Source organism: Homalodisca vitripennis, chromosome 1, assembly GCF_021130785.1.
Source record: "Homalodisca vitripennis isolate AUS2020 chromosome 1, UT_GWSS_2.1, whole genome shotgun sequence".
NCBI lineage: Eukaryota > Metazoa > Arthropoda > Insecta > Hemiptera > Cicadellidae > Homalodisca > Homalodisca vitripennis.
In genome coordinates, this window is record NC_060207.1 from 160,908,854 (window position 1) to 160,934,277 (window position 25,424).

General features: G+C 35.2%; 1 protein-coding gene across 1 annotated transcript; it reads right to left on the reverse strand.

Annotated features, from left to right (window-relative positions):
- Positions 1–466: 466 nt before the first annotated feature.
- On the reverse strand, positions 467–23,660 carry LOC124375222 (coiled-coil domain-containing protein 186). Its single transcript, XM_046833356.1, has 5 exons — positions 22,730–23,660; positions 13,566–13,719; positions 2,763–2,975; positions 1,955–2,074; positions 467–656 (listed from the first exon to the last, which is right to left on the reverse strand). The coding sequence occupies exons 1-5, from the start codon at positions 23,383–23,385 to the stop codon at positions 510–512; spliced, it is 1,290 nt and encodes a 429-aa protein (XP_046689312.1). The 5' UTR covers positions 23,386–23,660; the 3' UTR covers positions 467–509.
- Between the last annotated feature and the right edge of the window lie 1,764 nt (positions 23,661–25,424).

Genomic DNA, 25,424 nt, shown 5'->3' on the forward strand with positions numbered 1-25,424 from the left:
TATGTTAGGTTATCATGCTCGTAGCCTTCGGCACTACCCTGCCCTTCTGGAAAAAATTGAAAAATTTCCTCGAGATAGTACCTAAATTCAAGTTCAGACTACGTGAGTGCTCATTAATGTTTTATTTTTATAGTACATACATATTTACCTAATTATATAGCCTAATAACAAATGGTACATAGCGACAGAGTGGTATCCTTCTCGCTGATACAATTGATTTAGGGAGGCAGATCGTCATAATAAATAAAGTATGTTCTTTCTCATAATGTAGTCTTATTTTAGATTCCTAGTAAGAAAATCTCTTCCATAATAGTGGCCTCCAGATAATACCAAAGTGTTAGTTCCTACCCTTTGTATAAATGCTTGACATTACGATACCAAAAGGTCAAAAGCACAAGCAAGATAATACCCCATCACCGCGACCAATAAAGGCTACTGTGACTTGGCCCTCTACTGTGACTCTGATGACTGATTCTCTTACACTTTTATATCAATAATATGATATAAACTTATGACTTACCCAAAACATAAGCTCTATTTTCTTGAGAAGACTGAAACTGCTTGATGGCATTTTCTGCATCTTTCTTGGCCTTCTCTACCTCTTCTTGAGCTTCAAATATCTTACCAGACAGCTTTTCAACCTGGGCCTCACTCTCCTAAAAAGATTATATTCAATAAGTGCACTTTCTAATAATCAATAAAAGTAAGAGCCATGAAAACAGATATGACATCTATGTTTATCTGGGTCAATCTACATGATCTTTGCAAAATAACGAATTACCCTAATTGGGAAGAGTTTCAATTCAATTCAACCAAGGAGTAAGGTATTTTATGTTCTTTTGATAGTTTCCTCTGTTCTTTGAATTATTGTGAGGGGTGATTAATGAACTTTGCTTCTGTGTAGAGTGTCTGGGTAAAAATCAATACTGTAATGTCGAAAGTTGAAATATATAGCATTTCTTGTATTGTGGGTGCAATTCTTAGTGAAAACACTGCACGTTTAATTTATTGACTTATGAAAGATGTCACTTTTGAGTGAAAAGCATCACATCACAAGCACAATTGTGTATAAGAGGAACAATTTTTACTCCATTAAAATATTATTAATAATTTTCTCCCTTATTTTTGGTTACAGACTTAAGCAAGATGTCTAACTTCAAAGGGACACTTAATACACAACTATATGATTTTGGGGTTTTTGTAACATGTCTATACATTTGTCAATAAAGTACTGACACTGACCGTTGCTCAGCATTTCAGCTTCCAACAGGACACTCCGTGGTGCGGGGAGGGGAATCTAAACTAAGAAACATGCCAGGCGGCACTCAATTCCAAGCTATAATGCAGTGAGTATAATCAGGGCTGTTATTGAAAAAATTTTAAACATAAAGTGTTCACTGAAGCAGAGCAGTAACATGATTCAATTTTACCTTTATTTAGGCAAAACCGTATCAAAGACGTTTGTCTTGATTAAGGAGGTTTACAAAAGCAGACACCATGTCTTTTGGCTCAAGTATGCAGGTAGTTCAGTGAGTTCAAGCACAGAGCACAGATGGGAGACTATTGAATATAGGAATAAACTGACTCAACCCCACTTTTGTAGTGAGTCTGCGCATATGGCATGGTTAGTGCAGATTCTGTTGAGTGATGTCCAAATCCTACGGGGCTGCTCTAAGGTGGGTGATTTCATCCTAATGCAAGAAAGATTCATGCATTGAGGAGGGTGGTTATATGTTTATTTATGCTTCCAGAAGTCCATGGGGTCGAACTTAGATGTGAACAGTTCTTAGCAGATTTAGATAAATTCACTATGAGTCAGACACAAGCTATAAATTCCATTTCAGTTATTGTCTTACACAGTTAGTGTCATGTATCTCATTTAAGTTTCTGGTTCATAAAGCATTGAATATTGCTGACACAAATAAAAACTTTATAATGTAAATAACATATTTACCTTGTTGTTCTCTATTTCAATTTTGAGTTTATTCTGGGTCCATCTGATTTTAATGTCTCTTGCATTTAGTTCTTCTTTCAACTTCTCAACATCTCTTTGTGCATTGGCCAAGTCAGAACACTAAAAATAACAAAAATTTAATAAAGCAGATATAAAACTGAATAGTAAAATAAAACATACATATAATTGGTTTTAAGAGTCAAAATAAAACTGTAGAATATTAAACCATTTAAGCCATAGAGATAATCTGGTATGAATCGCTAGATACATTTTTATAAACTAATTTATATCCAGTTTATAGAGGACTAAGCTAAATTATTTTGCACTAAACTATAATATAAGCAAATGTAGATTGTGGCTGAAGGGCCAGGTAGTCACCTCACATGCACGCATCCTCAAACTCAAGAGTACAAAGGGCTGGGACCAGCCCGGCACCTGCCTTTTTCTATCACTGGTTTAATAACATCTTAGACTCATGAGTTAGCAATGATCTGTGACAATTTAATATTATTATACGTTGTTTGACATCATTTTTCTCGTTATAATGTTTGCTATCTATTTATATTTATTACTATAAGATAAAATTACATATGACATTAGGTGACTAACAGGGTGGAAATGCGGCTGGTCCTAATCCCCTGGACTTGTGCGTGTGTGGTGTGAAACTACTTGGACCTAGCTGTGTGTTGTTGTATTGAGTATGTTCTATTACAGTGTTTGTTGTAAACCACTTTATTTAGTTTACTGTTGGATTACAAACATAGGAAAAATGTTTCTTTGTCAAGATCAAACAAACATTTTCATATACCTTGTTATCAAGAAGTTGGTTGATTCGGGCTTTTTCAATCATGGTAGTTTTTAGTTTTGATGACAGCCCTTCTTTTTCCTTTAAACATTCTTTGTACTTCTTCTCCAAATTTTCCCGCTCTTTACGTTGGTTTATAACCTCCATCTCACTGACAGCGTACCGCATGACAGTTGCTTCCTTTTCTTTATTCGCTGTCTCAAACTGTTTCCTAAGCTGTAATAAAAAACCACATTTATTAACTAAACTAAATCAATGAGAAAAAGAATTCAACTACATAAAACTTCTTGGTGCGCTCACGTCATTTGCAGGTGAGTGTGTTTCTTCACAGTCTAGAAAACTAACAGTGCTCGGTTAGAGATAACTTAGATTCAAATCCGGACAACTAGAACACTTTTATCTCTTCTCTTTATTTCTTATACTGATTATATCAGTTCTTCCCTCTTATTCTGTTTCATAGATCCTAACAAGCAAAATAAGAGTTTGTGTTAGAACACTACAGTGTTGTGTCTATGAGAAGGGCAAAAGCATGAATAGGAGACCAGTCTTTTCGTTTTTATGAAACAAATTTATTTGAAAGGAATGTATCATTATTTTGATCCAATCTAGTACAAACTTAAACCTTTTAGGATAAAATATATTATAACTAATAAGAACCTGGAAAGTAACTGATTATTGCATAGTAATAGACATTACATAAAATGAAATGATCAATTATTAATTTAAACATTTCGATCTCAACACGTCATTTATGGGTTTAAAAAATATCTGTATAAAATCATGGTATCCAACCATACATATATTTGTACACAAATTACTTGTCTTAAATTATAAAACATAACTAAATTTCACTTCAGATATACCAAAATCACCATAAAAATACATTTCTAAAGTTCAGTATCTAACTGTATACATTTCTTTACTAATGATATCCAAAAAATATTTTCCGTTTTGAAATAAAAAGTAAATCAGTGAATAAGCAAATATTTCATCGTGTATATATATCTTAAAACTATAACATTTCTCTATTTTTTCTAGATAGTTACCAAACAGATTCAAGCATTTGTCACATCTTTAAACAGTTTTTTTTAAATATCCTCTGCATAAAAATCTGTCACCTGTGAATGTAACCAACCTGTCACAGCATTTGAAGCTAATCATCATTGGCTAACTGCTATGATGCAAGCCATCTTAGCTGCATTCCTGGCAGAATTCATTCTTGTTTTATGGTAATTAGTTATGATAGTCAATGAGTACAAAACTTTTGGTTTACAAAGCTAGTTTTTCTGTTACTATCTTGTGTAAAAGACACAGGGAAATTTCAGGAAGGAGTGTCTACTGTCTTCAGCAAGCGGGGCTCTGGTCAGGCAGTGATGGGCACTGTAGAATTAGTATCCTGATTCATGGGGATGCTCTGCACATGATAACTGGACAGATGCCACAAAAATTTTCCTTTGACAAACCCTTTAGGATTGTAATACCTCCTAGCGACGATTGGTCAGAGGGAAGGAAACCTCTTCCACAGGACTTAGCCAGACTGACGAATGTAGACTCTGAGGTGAAGAAGAGGAATCAGCAGAGCATATCTGGTTGGATTGCCCTGCCATCTTAGAAACTCGGAATAGATTCCTGGGAGCATATCTCCTCAGCCCTAAGGATATCAGAGAACAGGAGCCCTCAAATCTGATCGGTTTTTGCAAAAGCCTCGGACTTTAAGGACACAAAATTAAAGTAAAAGAGGCGCAAAGGTCCTTTTAGGACTAAGCGCGGGGACAAACTGTCCTTTTCCCTCAGGAAGGAAAAAAAAACCCCTTCCACCAGCGGAGCTTGAATGGTTTACAGACGGCTCTAAAACAAAAAGTGACACAAGTGCTGGAATTGTGAGGGTAGGACCATGCAGGGAGCTGGTGGTCCCTATGGGTCCTTATCCTACAGTTTTTTAGGTGGAGGTCACATCCATTATGGAATGTGCTCGTGAGAATCTTCGTCTGCATTATAGGAGTAAGACGATCAATATTTTCAAGCAGCACTGATGGCGCTGGACTCTTGTGTGTTCAAATCCAAACTTGTCTGGGATTGCTATCAAGTCGTTTCTTATCTTGCCAGAATCAACAATGTGACTGTTTGTTGAGTTCCTGGTCATAAGGGGATCCCTGCAAATGAAAGAGCTGATGCCCTGGCCAACCAGGGCTCAACGTCAGTTATGTCCGGACCTCAACAGTTCTGCGGTATTCCAAGGTGTAAATCCTTTGGGGTTGTCTCAAAATGGGTTCGCGCTGAACATGAGAGAAGGTGGAGGTTGCATCCGTGCATGAGAATGAGCAGAATGGTACTACAGTCACCTTCCTCTAGAGTGGCATCTGACCTTCTCTCACTAAGTAGATCAATGTCTTCTCGGGTTATAGGTCTGATCACGGGACATGGTCCCCTTAGGAAGCATCTTCACTGAGTCGGCATCCTTCAGGAGGATCCGCTCTGTAGAATGTGTGATGAGCACGATGAAACTGCTGAACACTTGCTCTTTGATTGTCCTACAATAGCAAGGGATCATTATGCCATCTTTGGTAGTTAGGCCCAGAGTGGTGAATTTCCCCAGGAGGACCTGATAGGTTGTTTTCGGCGGTTTGTGGAACTGCTGAAATCATAGACTGGTAGGCTTCATGGTGTGCTCTTCCGGGGTGCGCAAAACGCCCTTGAGGCTTAAGTGCATGGGCAGTAGACCGCCCTATAGAAGAAGAAGTCTTTTTTTATAACATACTACAAGAATTAATATATTCTAGTTATATTTTATCTTGAATAAAAAATGTATTTAAATCAAAGATTTTTTTTGTTAACATGTGTATAATAATGCTGGGATTTTATAGCCACAACAGGATAATGATGGGATCTTTAGATTATTTTTAATGGCTGAGATCAAAAGGTTAACTAAGTGGTAAATGAGGTGCTTAGGGCATGCTGCCAGCTACTTGATGGCAGAGTATATGTGAGATCTGAGTTGACAATGTTTAATGAGACTCTCAGGCTGTCTATATGTCTTCATCCTATTCAAAGTAAAAATGGGCACTACTTAAAAATCTGATATGGCCACTAACAGCTAGGTGTCATCAATCTATACTTGGTCAATTCAGATTCAGTATAGCCAATCAGGTAATATAATTGGACCAATAACTAAGTGGTCTGGATAGTAACAACATTATGCAGGGTATCCATAATTATTACAAGATAGTAAGTCACATCATGTGTCTCGTAACAGGCTTTGATAAGATTGTGTAAAAGTTTAAGTCTATATATCATTATAAAGATGACCTGAGGAAAGATAAAAATACAGAAAAGATATTTTACACCCCCTGGCAGACGAAAGAGAAATCTCTCAGCCTACTAATTGATAGAAAGGCTTCAATAACACTCAGTCAAATTCCATGGTTAGAAATGCATCATCATATAAGCCATTCTTGTCTATGTAGAAATAAAGTTTCATACACAATTTAAAGTCTACATGTGAAAATTTCTAGAGATATTTACCACATGATAAATTCACACTTTTGTTCAAGCTAGGTTTCATAGCAGTGTTTCAATAATACATACAGTCACCAAAACATAATGTTGTATGCGTTGGGTAAAATAGGCTACATGTGTTAACCCTTTGTGCTCGAAAGGCCAGCAGCACTGGCCCACCAAGGTTGCAGACAGCTCACATTAGTTTTGCCATAGTTTGTCCTCGCAACTCATATGGCTAGTACAGATGGCCACGCTACTTTCATTGACAGTTTGGTGGCCACATTTGTTGTTTGCCTCTCCAAATCGGAATTATTTGAAAATTTCCTCTGCGTTATTTGAATAGTAATTTAATACGATTAAAGAAGAAATGAAAAATAATTAAAAAGGTATTTTTAATTAATCTTTTTAATACAAAGATAAACATATATTTGGAGAATTTAAATCTTATACATATATTGTTAACAATGCTATGTAAATAAAACTAATAAAATAGGCATATTCAGTTATCAGGATGGCCACTCAAAATATCTTTTCAAACTCCCGGTTTCCCCCCGGGCTTCTTGGTCGAAAAATTCAGATTCTCTAGTCTATTTTCAAATCAAATAAACAACTGTAATACTGTATTTAACCCTTACGCCGAGTGCAACTGTACCGGTTTATCATCACCAGCTGTATTTGCAAGAAATGCAATAAAGCTGAGGTGCTCTAGCAAATTTCGTCACTAGCGATATGTGACAAATTCAGTGAAAATTTATCGCTATCACCTATTTTAAGTTGCTTAGTTTTTATCTCTGTGTCTTTTGATGTGTTGACATAACATTGTTTAAACCTAATAACTTTTCTTTTTGTGATGTTTGGAAAATACATGTATCCAATATGGGAAAAAAACAAAGGTAACACATAAATACCAACACAGTGCTACCATGGAGCAGACTGCAGTCCAGCATTGCGGATCAGGGGCTTGCGGTGGGCAAACTTTCGGTACGAGACAATAATTTCACCGGTACATAAGGTCAATCCATCTGACACTTCATGAAATACTTTTATCTGAACTCTTCTTAATTAATTTATCCTTTTGGGGAGAGGGGACAAGCCTAAGAATATCAGCTATTTCAAAGTAATTTGCAGAGATTTAGGGACATGAATATATTTAAAAACTTAAAACAAGTTCAATTACCTCCTCCTTTTAAATAATACAAACGGTAGATAATAAAATGACCATCCAGAATATATTCCAAGTACGTAACAATGTATGGATACATTTATATTTATAGAGAGTCTATTTATTTACAACAACACAAAGAACGACGTATAGATTAAATAAAAATTAGCAATCGCGTGTTTTCCAAAGAGCAGCTAACGTCCACGTTTAGAACCAGCAGATACGATCGTGTTGACAAATATAGACATAGATATATGAATATCAATTTACATATTACTTATAAATCACTTAAGGTATTTTGTTACTATATGTTTTTAAATAGTTCTTGTACACAAAGAACTACAAAAACATGTTCCACCAATTGGTAATTTGCTTACTGCCGATCAGTAGTTGTCTGCGAAAAGAGTTATTTTTGGAGTTAAGATTCAACTATCCCATATCAATCGTTGTATTATTTTGAAATCGTGATTTTTTTTCAAGTATATTTAGGCACTTCTGTTGGTATCAGAAACAAGTGAAAAGAGCCGTGGTGTTGAGTATTGGAAACGATGCTTCCATAATAAAAATTCCAGGGACATAATAAAAACTCACGCATATCCACGCATGCTACTTTGAATCCAATTCATGCATAATACACGCTTTTACAGATTCTCATCATTGGTGGTAGCCCTGGTTAGTCTCCCGAAAATATCGTGGCTCCAATTATAGCCCACTGACGGCCAATACATGAAGAATGCATCAGAAAGTTCTGCTATGGAAGTTACCAAAGTGCGGTTACTTCACAATCTGTAGAATAAGTACATAGACACCAGTATAGAACAATATCTTCTATAGTTGCACCCAGAATATGAGCACAATTAATGTTATCAATTACTGGCTCTTAAATATTTTGTGTTAGCTTTTAAGATAATGCAAGAATAGAATCACCCCATCATGACAACACAGCTACAAAGTAAATAAATGCATGAAAAACATCACAAATTGTTCGCTAGATTATAATCGTGGACTATGAAACAACATGACATAAGGTTCCTTTTACATATTGGAATATTTGGTTTGAACAGTTAGAATCGTCCGACCGACGGGGAAGTCATTCAGGTAAATAGTTGATAGGAGAACTGACGGGATTTCCAGCCATCGTCCAACCAATGTGCGTGTTTGATTTAATCGGTTGGCCATCTTCCGTCTGTAGACTAGCGACAACATTAAGGGTGTGTTTACACTTGTCAAGTAAAGCCGCAAAAGATTTCCACAACTAGTGTCGCATAATGTGAACAAGATAAGCAATTTTACTCACGAGAAACTGTTCCAAATACTTGCTACAGTTGTATCGCTGGTTGTTCCGAGTCAATACCAAGTCTGTCCACACACACAGCAACGACATCTCGGCAATTTTTATAATTGAAATTTTAATAGCCGACACTGCTCTCCAGTTCTTACAAACAACTGTCCGACACTGGTTGCAGTGGCACTCGTGGGAGGAAGTGCCTATTTGCACTGGTGATTTTTACAATTGGACACAAAACTTGTACAATGTTTTTGTGAGTTTAAACACAGTTCAGTCGAGATTGGATGTGTCAGTGATATCAAAACATTACTTTCTTTGTTTTAACCTATGTAATCTGATGACCAATCGGAACGTATGTGTGTGTGAGGAGCAATCATTCATAGATTAACCAAGGCCTCGGTCTCGATACAAGCGGAAGAGGTGGGCAGTGAGCACTGGCTTGAGCGGTGACTTACAGTTTAATGTTTGTGTTGCACATATGGGGAACAGCCAACTCTGGCCACGACAGACGTGAGTGGCAGGGCTGTATGATCCTGCTTATCTGCCGCCAATTGGATAAGCACATTAAATGTTTCTCCTGCAGCTCAAGCCCAACAAATTCTGTGATTGCTTGGTGTTAATTGGTGTTACTTGTAGCTTACCCACTATTTTCTTCCCCACACATCACACACAGCTTACCCACACTCTCCAAAAGGTATCTTATCAGGCCTAGTAAAAATTAAACTGAAATTCTGGTATGCTCAAAAAAACCGGGTTGCACATCTATTCAAACCGTAAAACATATTCAACAAATCAAACTCTTATGTCTGTTTATAGGGTGAATAACTGTACATTTTATGTCTGTGCTATCTATCTAAAACATCTCTTTTCAATATACTATTTTCACTAAAGTATAAGAGTTGGACAACTTCATCCAGTGACTATTACTTCAATACAAAAAAAGTTTATATTGAGGTCACTACTGCTCTGCTGTTTAATGCGTGCCGCTCGTTTAGTGTCAAGGTCCGCTACGATTTGAATTGTTACTTTTTTTTGGTGGGGGGGAGAGTGGCTTACCGTGGCACTGAAGTAGAAGTAACAAAAATAAAGATAAACTCCACTAGACTAGTGGAGGCAACCCTCAGATGAAGCTCGTGATCATATGTCGATATTCATTAACAATTTCACAACCCACGTTGCGTACAAATGTGATGTTTCGAGATTAATCAGTTTGTAATTCAAGGAGCTCTTAAACTATGTCTTGATTTTATAAGTTCTTCGAGACGGAATGTTGTTCATAGGCACCATTCCTCATTTAGAGAAGAATTATAGGCTAATTTAAAACTTACTGCTTTACTTAAAATAAAGCTCCTTGATAGGTTTCAGCACTCACTATTCATTATAAAATAACTGCTATGTTTAGTGGCCAATGGTGCTGGCCTTACAAGCTTTGGACGTATTATATCTTGGCCATTACAGCTGAGATAACATTACAACAAAAATTAATCCGTGTTTCCGACAAAATGGCAGTGGCCAGTAGAGATGGCCATACGAGTTCCAAGGACAAATTATAAATACTGCTTTCAAGTGTATCTAGGATTAATACATCATTTGTTAAAATCTGGTATGGTTGTAATCAGTTTGTTTACAAATTTATTTATTCTACTATTTTCTAATTGCTATCATCGCTACTCTAAGTAAGACTAATGTTCGCTAACGCTAAGCCAAATCCCATGGATTGACATGCTACATCATTGAACTCAGTGGTTTACAGGTCATTTTGATCTCTAGGTATAGTGCGGCTAAACAGACAGAAATGAAATTTTTCCAGGCCTTCAAGTGATAGGAAATAAATGAAGTGTTATTTCAATTAACACGTTCAATGCGGTTGCGGTAGATCTACTGCACGGCTTGCCTCGCGCCAGGCGCGCATGAACGTAGATCTACTGCACAGCGCCATTGTTTAGAAACCCAGTCCAGTGGTGCTCTCAGCACTCGTCGTGTATGGTTGTCCGTTTTGCCGCTCGTGGGATATACTTTTCCCGCGTTTTTTGTGGTCGCCGTTCTCAGTTAGCGTTTTGTGGTTAGTTTTTTAGACTACTTCAAATTTTACCGTTTTTGTTGTGTGTTTTAGTGTTATTCTTATAATACAATAGACATGGATTTGCCTCCTGGAACTAGTGGAATCCAGAATAGACGTCAGTTTGTGGCTAATAGTGATTCTGATTATGAAGACGACCCTGGTGTCCCTGGTTATCGCTCCGGACCTCGACGATGAACAATACGAGACTGATGAGGTCAGAGGTCGAAGACCCAGACTATGACGTAAGACCACCACAATGGAGTCCTCAAACTATAGGTATGAAAGATGTACCGTTTACAAAAGAGGAAAAAGTTTTTAGTCCCTTTGCCTAATGAGATTACCCCAATCAATTTTTTCTTGTTGCTGGTGGATGTGATTTTTTTTGGAGGGCATTGTGGCTACTACGAATAGATAACGCGTTGGAGTTATTCTGTGGACCTACTACAACCCCAAGGCTCACGAATCCATAAATGGAAAGACATTACCGTGGAGGATCTCAAATGTTTTATTGGCCTATTGCTGCACATGGGAATATTACAATTACCCCGAATACAAGACTATTGGAAAACTTGTAAGCTGTTTTTCAACGTGCTTCCCCAAATTCATGGCCAGGGACAAATTCCAATGCTTATTTTGCGATGCATTAATTTTGAAAGGTACCCTAACCCAAACAACAGAGCTTCTAAAGTACAGTTTCTAATTGACTACTTCAACAATAAAAATGGACTCAATTTATTATCCTCAAAAAAAGTTGTGCATTGACGAGGGAATGGTTTTATGGAGGGGACAGTTGTACTTTAGGCAATATATAAAAGGGAAACGCCATAAGTACGGCATCAAACTGTACAGTTTGTGTGACCCCCATGCCTAATACTTCGTTTTTTTTATGTATTGCGGAGTTTTAGATGATTACGGTGGTAAGGGGCATGCAGCCAATGTTGTATTGAAGCTGATGCAAGGGAAACTCAATTGTGGCCACAGTTTATTTATGGATATAATTATTATAATAGTTTTTACTCTTGCCTCAAGCCTGCTGTCCGTAGGAATACATATTGCACTGGAACTCTTCGGCTGGACAGAAAATACGTATCTCCTGAAGTCAAATCGGCAACCCTGAAAAAGGGTGAAACCATCGCCCGCTACGCCGAAAAGTGTTGTTGTCGCCAAATGGAAAGACAAACGCGTTTGTCTCTTACATATCCACTGAATTTGAAAATGACATGGTGAATTCAATTAATCGAGGTGGTTTGGAGAGACTAAAACCACTACCAATTGTTCAATACAACCATTTTATGAAAGGCCGTGGACCGCAGTGACCAAATGATGTCATATTATCCTTGCGAAAGGAAAACACTGCGGTGGTATAGAAAAGATTTTTGTCCACTTAATTCAGATGAATGTTAGTGAATGCACACTATCTCTATAACGAAGTTCGCACATCAAGTGGAGAAAAACAAAATGCCATTGTACGACTTCCGTCTGGAGGTTATTGACAAGCTACTCCCGGACGTTCCCGAGCCTCCTCGACCTCTGAAGCGCCGCCGCGTCCCCCATGTACCCTCACGGATTACAGAAAAAAGTGGCCTTGTGGAAAGAGAAGTAAACAAAAGAGGTGCAGAGTTTGCTATGCAAATGGCAGAAAGAAATACGTGATGTGGCAGTGTTTTAGAATGTGATGGACAGCCTGGGTTTTGTGTCCCACATTGTTTTTGACCAATTCCATGACTAATGAAGCGTACCTTGGGGAGGATGGTTGGGTTTGTAAATAGTAGTTTTTAGTGTTTTTTATCAATATATTTTTAGTTTATACTAAGTGATTTGTTCCCAGTATTATTATAAACAATCGTTAGTGGTCTGTTTTTCAAAAACAATAAGGAAAACGGTGCGCGCGCTATTCGAAGAGAGACTGCCCCAGGAGCGTGTGCGGTAGATCTACACTGCACGTTTTCAAAATGGCGAAATTCGGCTCTTTTGGTGTTTGATGACCTTTCTGTACCAACCCGTGTCACAACAACTAAATTGGTAAGTGAATACTAATAAAAAAAAAATTAGCCTCTAGCAACATACATTACTTAATTTTTAGCAGCGAACGTGTTAAGGAAATAATAAAGATGGCCCAACAGGATCATCTTAAAGTCATGTTGTCTGTTCGTTGTTTATCTGTGTGATAACTGTTAATTAAATGGTTCTAGAGAATCGAATAAACCTTTGTAAATAAGTTTCTTTTGGTCCAATGAAAAATTAATTTTAGTCAAAAGATCAAAGGACAGTCATTCTATCCATCTATCAAACCGTCTTACTGTTAGTATGAAAACTTTTGATAAAAAGGTTCTAAAGACTTGCAATTTGGTACATAGTTTCCTCTTGGTCCAATGAAGAATGTTTTTGATTTTGGGATAAAATGTAAAAAAGAAGTCTGTCCTTCTGTGTGATAACTCTTTCTTTATGCTTGGTTGGATCCTTCAATACTCCGTTGTATCAGTTTACTCTAGACATAATTTATTTCATATTTGCTCATTTTTTATTTCCTGTGTTTTACAAGTAATATATAAAATGATAAAAATGCTTAGTGACACTTTTCAAAACTGTTTAAAAGGGTGTATTAAAAATCTGAGTGAATAAAAACAATTCCACTGAAAAGCTGGATGGTTATTACATGGAAAATTTACAAATCTTCAAGAACATCACATATGTAGTCACAGCACAGAGAGGTATAAAAACAGAATCCAAATATAGCTAATCAATAATAAGACTTTTTAATAAGAATAACAGAGAGAGGTTATCATAATTTTGTACCGTATCGATTTCCAATTTCATTGTAGTCTGAGTTCGCAGATCCAGTTCATGTTCTTGCTTGTACAGATCTATCTCCCGTCTCTGTTGGTCTATCTGACTGTGGCAAACTGTGTGAGAGGCTTCCACCTCAAAGTGAGCCTTTTCCCGTTTTAACCTGTAATGATAAATTATCTTCAGTAATGTACTTAAAGTTATTCACTTTCGAAAAGATATCTAGCTTTGTAATTGTGGCGACTTGGTGGTTTTGAGAAATGAAGTTACTAAACACAGTTTTAAATTACATTATTGACCTTACTTTACTTTTTGTAGTGTAGCGAGCAGTGTTGCTCTGTTGAAATTGAGCAAATTCCGTAATAGTGACATTAAATTTAACAGAAAACATACAGAGAATCTTGTTAGTAAAATGGAATTGTGTAGGATCCATAGACAGTACTAGTGCTAACTTTATAAGTACTATTCCATATTTCAATAATTATATTTTTTATAAATGTGAACAGCAATTTAAAATAGTAATACGATTATACTATATTTAAATTAACTATATAAATCTTTAATTTTTCAATCTTTAATAATTTAAAAATTCTGGTACCATTTTTCAAGACCCACTTCACATTTTTTAAGTTGATTAAGTGACTAGGATACCAATAGCCTTATTAAATAAAATAATTAAATAAAAATAAGGAGAGTCCCAAAAACTTTTCTTTTTTTTTGCAGAGCAGTTGGCACACAGCCCCCGCATAGTCGTGACAGTTGAGATACGTACGTTTTTTTTAGCCAAGCTTAATGAACAAAATGTAATTTTTAACTGTTACTCTCATTTTGTTTCAGTATATTTTGGTTAACTCTCTCCCGCTCGCATTGTTTCCAGGCGCTCGCGGTGCTTCTAACCTCAATTAATTCGCTCTGCCGGACCCGCTCGATAAAAATACGCGGCGCCTCAACTTACACACGTTCTGTCATTGTATTTAACTATAATTATATATATATTAATTATTTTACTATATATTGGTTCAATGAAGTTGACTGTACGAGACCAGAGAGGGGGCACACGGACAGCTGGGCGCCGGTGGCGCGGGATTGTTTGTTGCGCAGTTACTTTGTGAAGGTCATTGTCTGGCTCGCCGTCACTGCCACTGTGATCACTCCCTACTACATTCTCAATGCCACCAACCATTTCACAAGGCTCTGGTACATCACTACACTCACCTGAATCGTGGCAATCACTACTAATAACGAGATCGATTTCACTGTCAAGAAGTGTACGACTACAACCCGCCATTGTTTCCGCACAACTAATACAAATAGCAAAATAATGGAATAAATCTACTGTAAATGTAAAGTGAATGGTCTCCTGATAGCAAACAACCCGTAGTAGTACAACATATTGCTACTCGAGAGCAGCACTTATCGGCTCTAGTAAATAAAGCAGTGCATGCCGATCTGTGCCGTTTAAGCTGCAGTGGCCGCCAATCGGCACGATTCATGCCTTGCAAGCAGGAGAGAGTTAAAACCTCAATATTTTAGGTCCAAGGTAGGAATAATGATTTCTTATATTGAAGGACTGGCTACAGTATTATAAGCGACCACCAATACAATTGGATTACAATTATTGATTTTAAATATCAATACAATCGAATACGACATTTGACCTTAAAATATTCATAATTAATCATTGCCAGCTTTCTTTATTTAGACTGATAACGTCATTACCAATTGTTGCTAGTGACGTCATTACCAGCTTAATACATTAACCTGTTGACGAGTGCAGCAAAACATACCCAAATGAGTGCGCACTAGCCATTTGCCGTTTGGTCCCGTATGAGGGAGCACAGCATTTTCCGTTGCAGACTAATGACTGTCAGTTCATTCTCACTGACTTACTGTGACGCTAGCAGAGTTTTTTGGAACTTTTCAGTTGTTCCTAATAATGTCTCTGTACAGTGTTGCTATCCTGTATCGTGGTGGCACCTGGTGATAACTTTTAAAACTATTGTACGGAGGGGGGAAACAAGACCCGCTACGCCTCCAAGGTCGCCATTATATAAGGCCACTCCCCCAGAATAACACAAAGAAGTGAAAACTACTCAGGCAGTGCTATGTGTGCATGTAAACACACCACTCGAACTGGACAAAGAAGAAAAGAAACCAGCTATGAATGTTCAACATGTGAGGTCGCTCTTTGTATGTATCCTTGTTTTGAGCAGTATCACACACTAGCAAAGTTTTAAAACGAGGTTATTGCTTTTAACAATCTACAATGTATTTTTATATACATTTAAACTATAATAAACAAGTTTATTAACATTTGCGAACGTGCATAGACCATATCTTTATCAGACACAAATTCGTAAACCAATTTAAGATCGAGGTTTTTGATATTAACCTCACAGATCACTGCGTTTTAGGTTTAAGAATAGAATTTTTAACTAATCGAAAAATAAACCAATTAAATAGTATTATTCAGGAACCATATTTTTCAAAAATTAATTATATTTTACTAAAAACTAAGTTACAAGCTCTTGATTGGAGCAGTTGTATTGAATCGAGCGATGTCAACATCTGTTTTTATAGATTTCACGAACTGTTATCCGATATTGTTGATAGTTGTAAGTTTAATGTAAGTACAAAAAATAGGTTAAGTAAATCGATTTCTCGTAATCCTTGGATTACTGCAAAACTGTTAAACAAATTTAAAAGGAGAAAAAAGCTTTATAAAATTGCCAAACAGAGACCTTATGACAACAAGTACTTAGACTACTATAAAAAATATTCGGAAAATGTATCAAATGAAATTGACTCAGCAAAAAATCAATATTTTTCTAAATTAATTGAAAATTGTCAAGGAGACATTTCTCTTCAATGGAGAGTAATAAATAGGATAAGTGGTGGAGAAGTGAAGAGCTGTTTTGATAAGCTGGAATTAGATAATGGGGAAATTATAACGGAACCATTAAGTGTAGCAGAAACGATAAACAATTACCTTATCGCGGCACAATGGGTTGTGAAGGAAACAGGATTTTTCCGGACATTTGCCATCGTTCAGTGAAACAAGAAAACAGTAACACTACGTTTCGAGATCTGCAATCTGATCTCTTCTTTCAGGTAAAGAACTAACCTAATACATAATTACAAACTAAGTTAAAATGAACAAATCTTACTAAAGCGTTGTGGCACGCCTAAGTCAGGAATCACAACCTACATGTTGTTGTCAACTTCACTAACACTAAAGACATGCACTTAATACAAAACTATACAAAACACTAATCATTAAAAGTAAACTACGGAAACAGGTCACAATGCGTCTTCACTCGTCTACTGACCACCTACGACTGACCAGAGGGACTAGCCAATGGCAATCGTGACGGCTGGCTAAAACAAGATGGCGGAAATACAAGGGAAGGGGAACAGGAATGGGCCCTTACGTTATTATTGGTTCATGCGAGATGAACTTCTTAAAACCATATTGTGACTCCGCATTGGTTTATTACAAATATCCGATCCGTTTGATACTTTTGGTTTTCTCTTTAGTTCATTTTTTAGTATTGGCAACCAAAGCGGCCTAAATCTCGACTGATGGTTGACTGATTGGTTGGTCTGCCAATTTAATGTATGTTGCCTCAATTAATTTCCTTTTGAAGAAATGTGGTTCCCGATGTATTATGTGGGCTTCATCCCAATTCATATGATGGTCTTCGGACCAACAATGGTGTGCAATTTTTGACTTTTCTGTGAAACCCTTTTTCTCGTGTTTTCTTTGTGTTTCTTTTATCCTTACGTTTAGTGGTCTTTTTTGTCTCGCCTATGTATTCCCTATTGCAGCTACATTTTATACTGTAAACACAGTTTTTGGAATCCTGTGTGCCATTTTTTGGTTTTGTTTTTACGAGACTTGTCTAAGAGTGTTGTGTGTTTTAAACGCGGTTCTAATGTTGTACTTTCTACCTACTCTTCTAAATTTTCTCCGATAATCCCGGCACATAAGGGATTGACATAAACGCAAAATTTATCACAAATCTGTTTTTCTGACTCAGGAATGATTCTTCTGGTTCGTTTGCACTTATTAATTACTAATTGAGGGTATCCATTGCTTCTGAGATCCGATTCAATTTTCTTAAATTCTTCTTTTAGTCCATCTTTATCTGAGCACAAGCTCTTTGCTCTATCAAACAACGAGTAGGCTACTCCTTCTTTGACAGATTTTTGATGTTGGATTGATAATTTAAATATTTTCCTGTGTGTGTTATCTTTCGAAAAACAGTTGTCTTAAGGACATCCCTATCTCTTAATACACACACATCCAAAAAGGGAAGCTTGTTTTGGACTTCCACTTCCATAGTGAGGCGATGGAAGGAGAAATACTATTAATGTGATTCAAAAAATTATTTTAATTCAATGTCTCCATGAGAAAAAATAACAAAGGTATCATCCACATACCTCCACCAAATCTTCGGTTTGAACTGAGCTGAAGCCAAAGCTTTTCGCTCGAATTCCTCCATAAAGATATTGGCGAAAAATAGGAGACAGTGGAGAACCCATTGCCATCCCCTCATCTTGACCGGTAAAATTTTACCCTCTAACTCAAAATAATTGCATTGAGTGCATAGTTCTAACAGTTCCATAATTACAGGCACGGGAAGTTTAGTTCTATCCTTTAATGTTTGGTCTTCTTTGAGACGTGATTTAATAATTCCGAGAGTTTCTGGAACTGGTACATTTGTAAATAGACTTTCGACATCAAAACTTACCAGTTTGTCAGTTTCAGTCAACTTTAGGATTTTGACTTCTCTACGAAATCCCTGGAATTTTTGATGAAAGAGTCAGTTTTTCCTACCAATGGCGTTAAGATGTCCAAGAGGACTTTAGACAATTCCCTGCAAGGTGAATCACGAGAACTAATGATGGGCCGAAGAGGGATGGTTGGTTTGTGGATTTTGGGAAGGCCATACATATGGGGGATTTTTGAGTGGTGAGGAGTTAATTTAGATCTAAATTTATCTGAAAAAAATTCTTTATGTTTTCTTAAGGTGTTTGCTACTTTGCGTTCAAATTGAATCAGTCGGGTCTTTATTTAAAACTGTATATTTGCCAGTATTTAAAGTTTCCGCAATCTTTTCTTTATAACGCTACTGAGTCAAGTACCACAGTAGCGTTGCCTTTGTCGGCAGGTAAGATTTTGACCGTGTCGTCTTCCCCAAGGATCGACCTGGCCTTTTTCTCCTCTATTGTCAAATTGGGTTTTGTGGGAGGAATTTTTCTGAGTAAAAGACTGGCCTCACAACGAAACCGGTCCACCCTGTTCCTCAGGTAACTGTGAAACAGCCGACTCGATTTCCAGTTACGAAATCCAGTGCCTTTACCGATTTTTGTGCCACAGAAAAGTTTAAAACCCTTGGATAAGACTGATATTTCCGCTTTCATTCAGGATTTTTGAAGAGAGGTTGATTACATTTTTTTTTTTCCCTTGTATTTCCGCCATCTTGTTTTAGCCAGCCGTCACGATTGCCATTGGCTAGTCCCTCTGGTCAGTCGTAGGTGGTCAGTAAACGAGTGAAGACGCATTGTGACCTGTTTCCGTAGTTTACTTTTAATGATTAGTGTTTTGTATAGTTTTGTATTAAGTGCATGTCTTTAGTGTTAGTGAAGTTGACAACAACATGTAGGTTGTGATTCCTGAATTAGGCGTGCCACAACGCTTTAGTAAGATTTGTTCATTTTAACTTAGTTTGTAATTATGTATTAGGTTAGTTCTTTACCTGAAGAAGAGATCAGATTGCAGATCTCGAAACGTAGTGTTACTGTTTCTTGTTTCACTGAACGATGGCAAATGTCCGGAAAAATACTGTTTCCTTCACAATCCTTCCATCGTCAAAAATAACCTTTAAACAAAGGACAATCGGGTTCTTGCGATAAAGGCCCCGGTCTCTACCGTATCATTACTGCAAAGGCCAGTGTCGTTTTTCATTCATCCAACAACTGAAGATGAAGTTATTTCCATTATTAATGGTTTGAAAAATAAAAAATCTTCCGGTTTTGATGGCTTTAATGTTGTTTTAATAAAAACTATAGCAAATGAAATTTTTTCTGTTTTGACTTACATAATTAATTTAAGTTTTACAAACGGAATTTTTTCCTGAAAAATTGAAGTCAAATATAATTGTGCCAATTTTTAAAAAAGGGTTATCAGTTAAATTTGATAATCTAAGACCAATAAGCCTTTTATCAATATTCTCAAAATTTTTTGAAAAACTCATGAAATTACGCATAATACAGTTTTTAGATAGATTAAATTTTTTTAGTGATAACCAATATGGATTTACGAAAGGAAAATCTATGGAAGACGCTTTGTTAAATAGCTCAAATCTGATTTATAAAAGTTTCAACAGTAAAAATAAAACATCTGGTCTTTTTATTGATTTTAAAAAGGTCAATCATGAAATACTTTTAGATAAATTACATGCAGTTGGTATAAGAGGAGTAGCACAAGACTGGTTTCGAAGTTTTCTCACAAATCGTAAGCAAAGAGTAAAAGTATGTGGTGCTCTGAGTTTTCCCCTGACTGTCCCAGCAGGGGTCCCTCAGGGTTCCGTTTTGTCTGCTACCCTTTTTATAATTTTTATTAACGATTTGTTAGAGGAGGAGTTTTACGGAAAACCAAGCGTTTTTGCTGACGATTTTGCCATGTTTTATTCTGAAAAGAACTCTCAACAAATTTGGAACAACATGATGGACGATATACGAGTTTTGAGAAAGTGGTGTGATGAAAACAAAATGGAAATTAATGTAAATAAAACAAAATTTATGAATTTTGATTTTGTTGGTTTTAGTTTTAACGAATTAGTAAAATATCACAAACAAAACTGTACTGGAAATTTTTGTAATTGTTTGATTATTGGAAAGGTGGATCAATTTAAGTATCTGGGTGTTTTTTTCGATGAAAAGTTATCTTGGGATAAGCATATATTGTTTTTACAAAATAAATTAAAATCTTGTATCAGAAAATTTTATTTTTTAAAAAATTGTTGTGACGAAAAGTTATTAAGAATCTTATATTACGCCTTAATTCAATCCAGGTTGCAATACGCAATTCAATGTTGTGGCGGGACTTTTAAATACCACGTAGAAAAATTGCGAGTTGTACAAAATCATTTTATTCGAATCATATTAGGAAAATCTATTAGAGAAAGTTCCTATCCTCTTTATTGTCATTTGAAAATTCTCCCTATACAACACCTTTTTGTATATAAGGTACTAAGATTATTTTATAGCAGAAATGGTAATACTGGACTGGAACTTTTGAATTAGTTTATAGTGCTAGACGTAATTTTCAGAACATCTTTCGAGTACCTAAAGTCAACAGATCTTCATTTAGGCAATCCTTTAATTATCTTGGTCCAAAGTACTTTAACAAATTACTGCTTGAAATAAAATTATGTAACTCATTTAATAGTTTTGATAAATCTGTTAAATTGTGGTTGTTCTCGTTAGAGGATACTAATTTCTTAAACAGTATATTGATTTAGTAACTTTTTGTTTGTAATTTTTCTTTTGTATATAGCCTAAACCTATAATAATGTAAAACAACATTAATAAAAAAAACAAATTATTTTTGGTTTGTAAATAGCAAAATGATTACGTTTTATATATAGATTTGTATATATTTATGTACAGGGATATGTTTATGTATGTATATAGAAAAATTTTCCAATATTTAAAAGGAAACTTTTTTGTTCTTGTTTTAATAACTTATATGTTTAAAAGTGTATTTTATTTAGTTAAAGCTACACAGAAGATGGCAGTTAAAGTGATGGACTGGACTCTGTTTATTTATATATTATATTTTTAGTTGCACTGCCACATAACTGGAAATCGTGGCAGTGTAATTCTGAGGTTTTGAAATGTTATTTAAATTGTTTAGTTATTATGGAATAAATTATTATTCTCATTAAAAATTTAAGTTTTTTTTGTTTTACTCCCTAACAGTCTGTCACTGGTCAATGAGGCACTCAGTATGGCCCGTCATAGCGGCACGGCAAATGCCGTGCGCAATCGTCAACAGGTTAATGTAGGAGAAGGCTAGTGACAACTACAAAAACAATATAGCAATGAATATGCATATATTGGCTCAAAATGTTTTTAAAACACTGACCAATGTTTTAAACTGTTACTAGAATTATAGGTGGTAATCAAATAGTGTTTAGCTGCAAGAAAAGTTAGATCAAACACAATGTTTCTAAAAACGGTCTTGAGAAGACTTTTTTGAACATTCTAAACTTGGTATTATGAGTATAATGAAAAACTCTGTACTATTTTAGTTGAAATCCAACAAACTATGACTGTTTAACGAATTAATGTATTTTTGATGGCATCAGTACCTGCACAAATACCATTACAGATTGGCTAAAGCAAGCGAAGTAATACGCTGCTCAAATGTTGTTTAAATAAAATTTTGTTGTTTTATGTAATCTGAAACAAATACATTTAATTTTCATATAAAAGTATAACTTCACTATGGTACGATTTTAAAAACATAAAACTTACTATTTCAGTTTGACGTTATTGCTCAAAATTAATTCAAAGTAAAATCGTGCTTGGAAATAAATTCAAAATTAAAATCATGTGTTTCGTTATTGACTAAAATGGCGTCAAGAACGTACGTATCCTCTTTGTTTCACAAGCAGTCACGTTTATTCTTGAAAATACATAACAGCTAAGTAACTGTTGTTTTGTTATAATTATATTTATTATATATTGTACTTTTATTACTAAATTATATTAATATTTATACAGTAATTTCTTAAAAAGACAGAAAACTAGCAAAACCATATTGTTTTTTGAAATATCTATTAAATTATTTGGTCTGACAATTTCAATTTCTTTGTTTTCAATTGTCCGTACCGTTTTCAGTCTTTTGGATGGTCACGAATATTGATGATTCGAATAATTCGCTAATCATCATTCAATTGTGTTAGTGGCCGCTTATTATACTGCAGCCGAGGGTCTTTCTCCCTCATGTGGGAATTTTTCTAATTAAGTCATTTCTCACTTTTTTCTATAAATTGCTATATTTAATACTTAAGTAGGCTACTTTCCATAAAAAAATCAATAAGGCCTACATCATACAAAGTGCAACAGCTTGTAAACATTTACAAAATAAAATCTGTTACCTTTCAATGACGTTTTGAAGTTCTGATATTTCTTGTTTGCATTGTTCCAATTGAAGAGTAACATCTGGGAAAGTATTCATTCCATCTCTACAAAAATCTGGTTCAATATGTACAGATTCTTTAAAGTCTGAAATAACACTCTCCGAAGATATATCTGAAATGCTTTCATCCGATATGGAGCTTTGGGAAGTTTTATCAGCTCTTAAGTCTACAGGTGAAACTGAAATGTCGTTATACTTAGAATCTCCACAAGTAAATACAATGTCAACATGCTCACTTGTTTTGAATAGATCTATATTTTCCATTTCAGAATTTATTTTATTCATATTGTTAACGTTGTCATTTTGTATGTGGTTAATTGCATGATGAATTTCAGTTTCATGAAACTTGCCAGTAGAGTTAATACTACTTGTTTTATTTCTTTCAGTATCATATTCACTATGATTAGATAGACACACACTGTTTTCTTCTTTATCTTTGGTAACAGGAAATAGTTCTTTAATAAATTCAGCTTTGGGTGGTAGGTCATTTGCAGAATCATTTTCATCTGTTAGTCTGTTTCCATTTACACTATTATCATCAACTTCATTCATATTGCAAGAACAACTTTTAATATCATAAGAACTATTACTATGTATATCACTATTATTATACATACAATATCTTCGGCCAATAGTAAATGTGAAAGATTAAATCTGAATTTAGGTTATTAAAAGAGAACAGTAACAATTTAGTGTTAAGGGCCTTGGCAATGTTTTAGCGACAAACCTTGGGAAGTAACTAGCACAAAGATTTCCTACATTTTTCCAATTAAAAACTGTTATTTCAGCTACTGAGTAACTAGATTTTAAAATAAACTAATGCATATTTTACTTAAGTTTTGACACATAACCAATTGAAGACCAAAGACGTAAACATTTTTTTATTCGTGAAGAACAGTACCGTTTTCGTATTCAATTTAACAGCTGATTGTATAACACACCGAACCGTTCGATAGTAACAATCGAAAAATGAGTGTATACCGCTTATTAAAGTCTCCCTTAATTTATAATAAGTTAAAACAACTAAATGAATCAACAAAATTAAAATAAAAGTATACATCATAATAGTATAAACAAAATTTAAAATCAAGCTAAAAGCTCTGCCAATAAATTACAAGGATCGGAATTAGCATACGCCATTAATAATAATAATAATAATAATAATAATTTATTTGCCGTTAAGCAGGGAAGCATTGACAGTCATAATTCACATGTATACATACAAGCATGTCAAGTACAACTAAGTCTAATTAAAATTATAAACTATACAAAACTTGAATAATATTAATTCAAAAGTCTATGATATTCAAAATTAAAAAATTCGTCAATGGAATAAAAGGGATTATTTATCAGCCATTTATACAACTTTTTACAGAAGGTTTTCTCAGGATATTTAATGATTAAGTTTTGTAATTTATTTATATATTTTTAGTGAGATGACAATGTGGCTATTCAATGTTTTAGTCAATCTACAAGAATTAATGTTTGACTGGTTTTTAGATCTTGTGTCATACTTATGACTGCTTGGTTTAAGCATATCAGAGTTTTTAAAAACATACAGGATCAAGTCAAAGATATACACATTGATCACTGTAGGAATATTTAAGCTTACAAATATGGGTTTACAATGTTCTAAGGGCCCTGCATCAGAAATGGTTCTGACAGCTTTTTTCTGTAGCACGAGAATTTCCTCTATCCTACTGCAGTTTCCAAACAGAATTATTCCGTATCTGAATACCGATTGAAAATTTGCAAAGTACACTGATCTAATGTAATTTTGATGAATGCAATAAGTTAACCGCTTTAATAAAAATATTACTCGAGATAATTTTAATACTTAAATAATCAATATGTGGTCCCCAAGTAAGAGTCTTGTCAACATAAATTCCTAGAAACTTTACGTTAGTAGAAGGGTTATCTTTTAGAAAGTTTTCATTAAATTTTTCTCAAAGAAAATGAGATTTTTTTGTGTTTTTTTCTTCGTTTAAATGGAATCCATTCGACATGAACCATTCAGAAGCCTCTTTTAAAGTATTTAGACAAAGAGATCTAAGTTCTTCAAGGTTTTTATTAGAATTAAAAAATGTAGTGTCGTCAGCATACATATAGGTTTTACCTTTAAACCGAATTTGGAAGATCGTTAATACTAATTAAAAAAAGAGCGGCCCCAGTACAGAGCCCTGAGGTACACCGTATGAGACCACTAACTCCTTGGACCATTCTCCATCTATACAAACCTTTTGTTTTCGATTGCTAAGGTATGATTTAAAAAAACTTAATTGTGACCCTGAAACACCATAGTAGTTCAATTTCATTAACAGTTCTGAATGATTTACACATTCAAAAGCCTTGCTCAGGTCACAAAGGGTGGCCTGAGCAAAAGCCTTGTTCTCAAAGGCTGATAGCACATCTTGCACCAACATATCTACAGCGTCAATAGTAGATTTTCCCTTTCTAAATCCAAATTGAGAATTACTTAAAAATTTGTTTCCTTCAAAATACGCATTTATCTGGTCATAAACCAACATTTCAAATATTTTGGATAAAACGGGAATAATCGAAATTGGGCGATAACTCTGCGGCTTGTCCTTGGGCCCCTTCTTAAAAACCGGACATATCCGACTTAACTTCAACTCGTCAGGAAAAAATTCCCT

Excerpts from the sequence above, each read along its gene's own strand:
- LOC124375222 (XM_046833356.1), bottom strand. The coding sequence starts at position 23,385 with ATGTATAATAATAGTGATATACATAGTAATAGTTCTTATGATATTAAA. Across the intron at positions 2,976-13,565 it reads TGAAATTGGAAATCGATACG|CTTAGGAAACAGTTTGAGAC; the intron begins GTACAAAATTAT and ends TTTTTATTACAG. Across the intron at positions 657-1,954 it reads TTGAAATAGAGAACAACAAG|GAGAGTGAGGCCCAGGTTGA; the intron begins GTAAATATGTTA and ends TAATCTTTTTAG.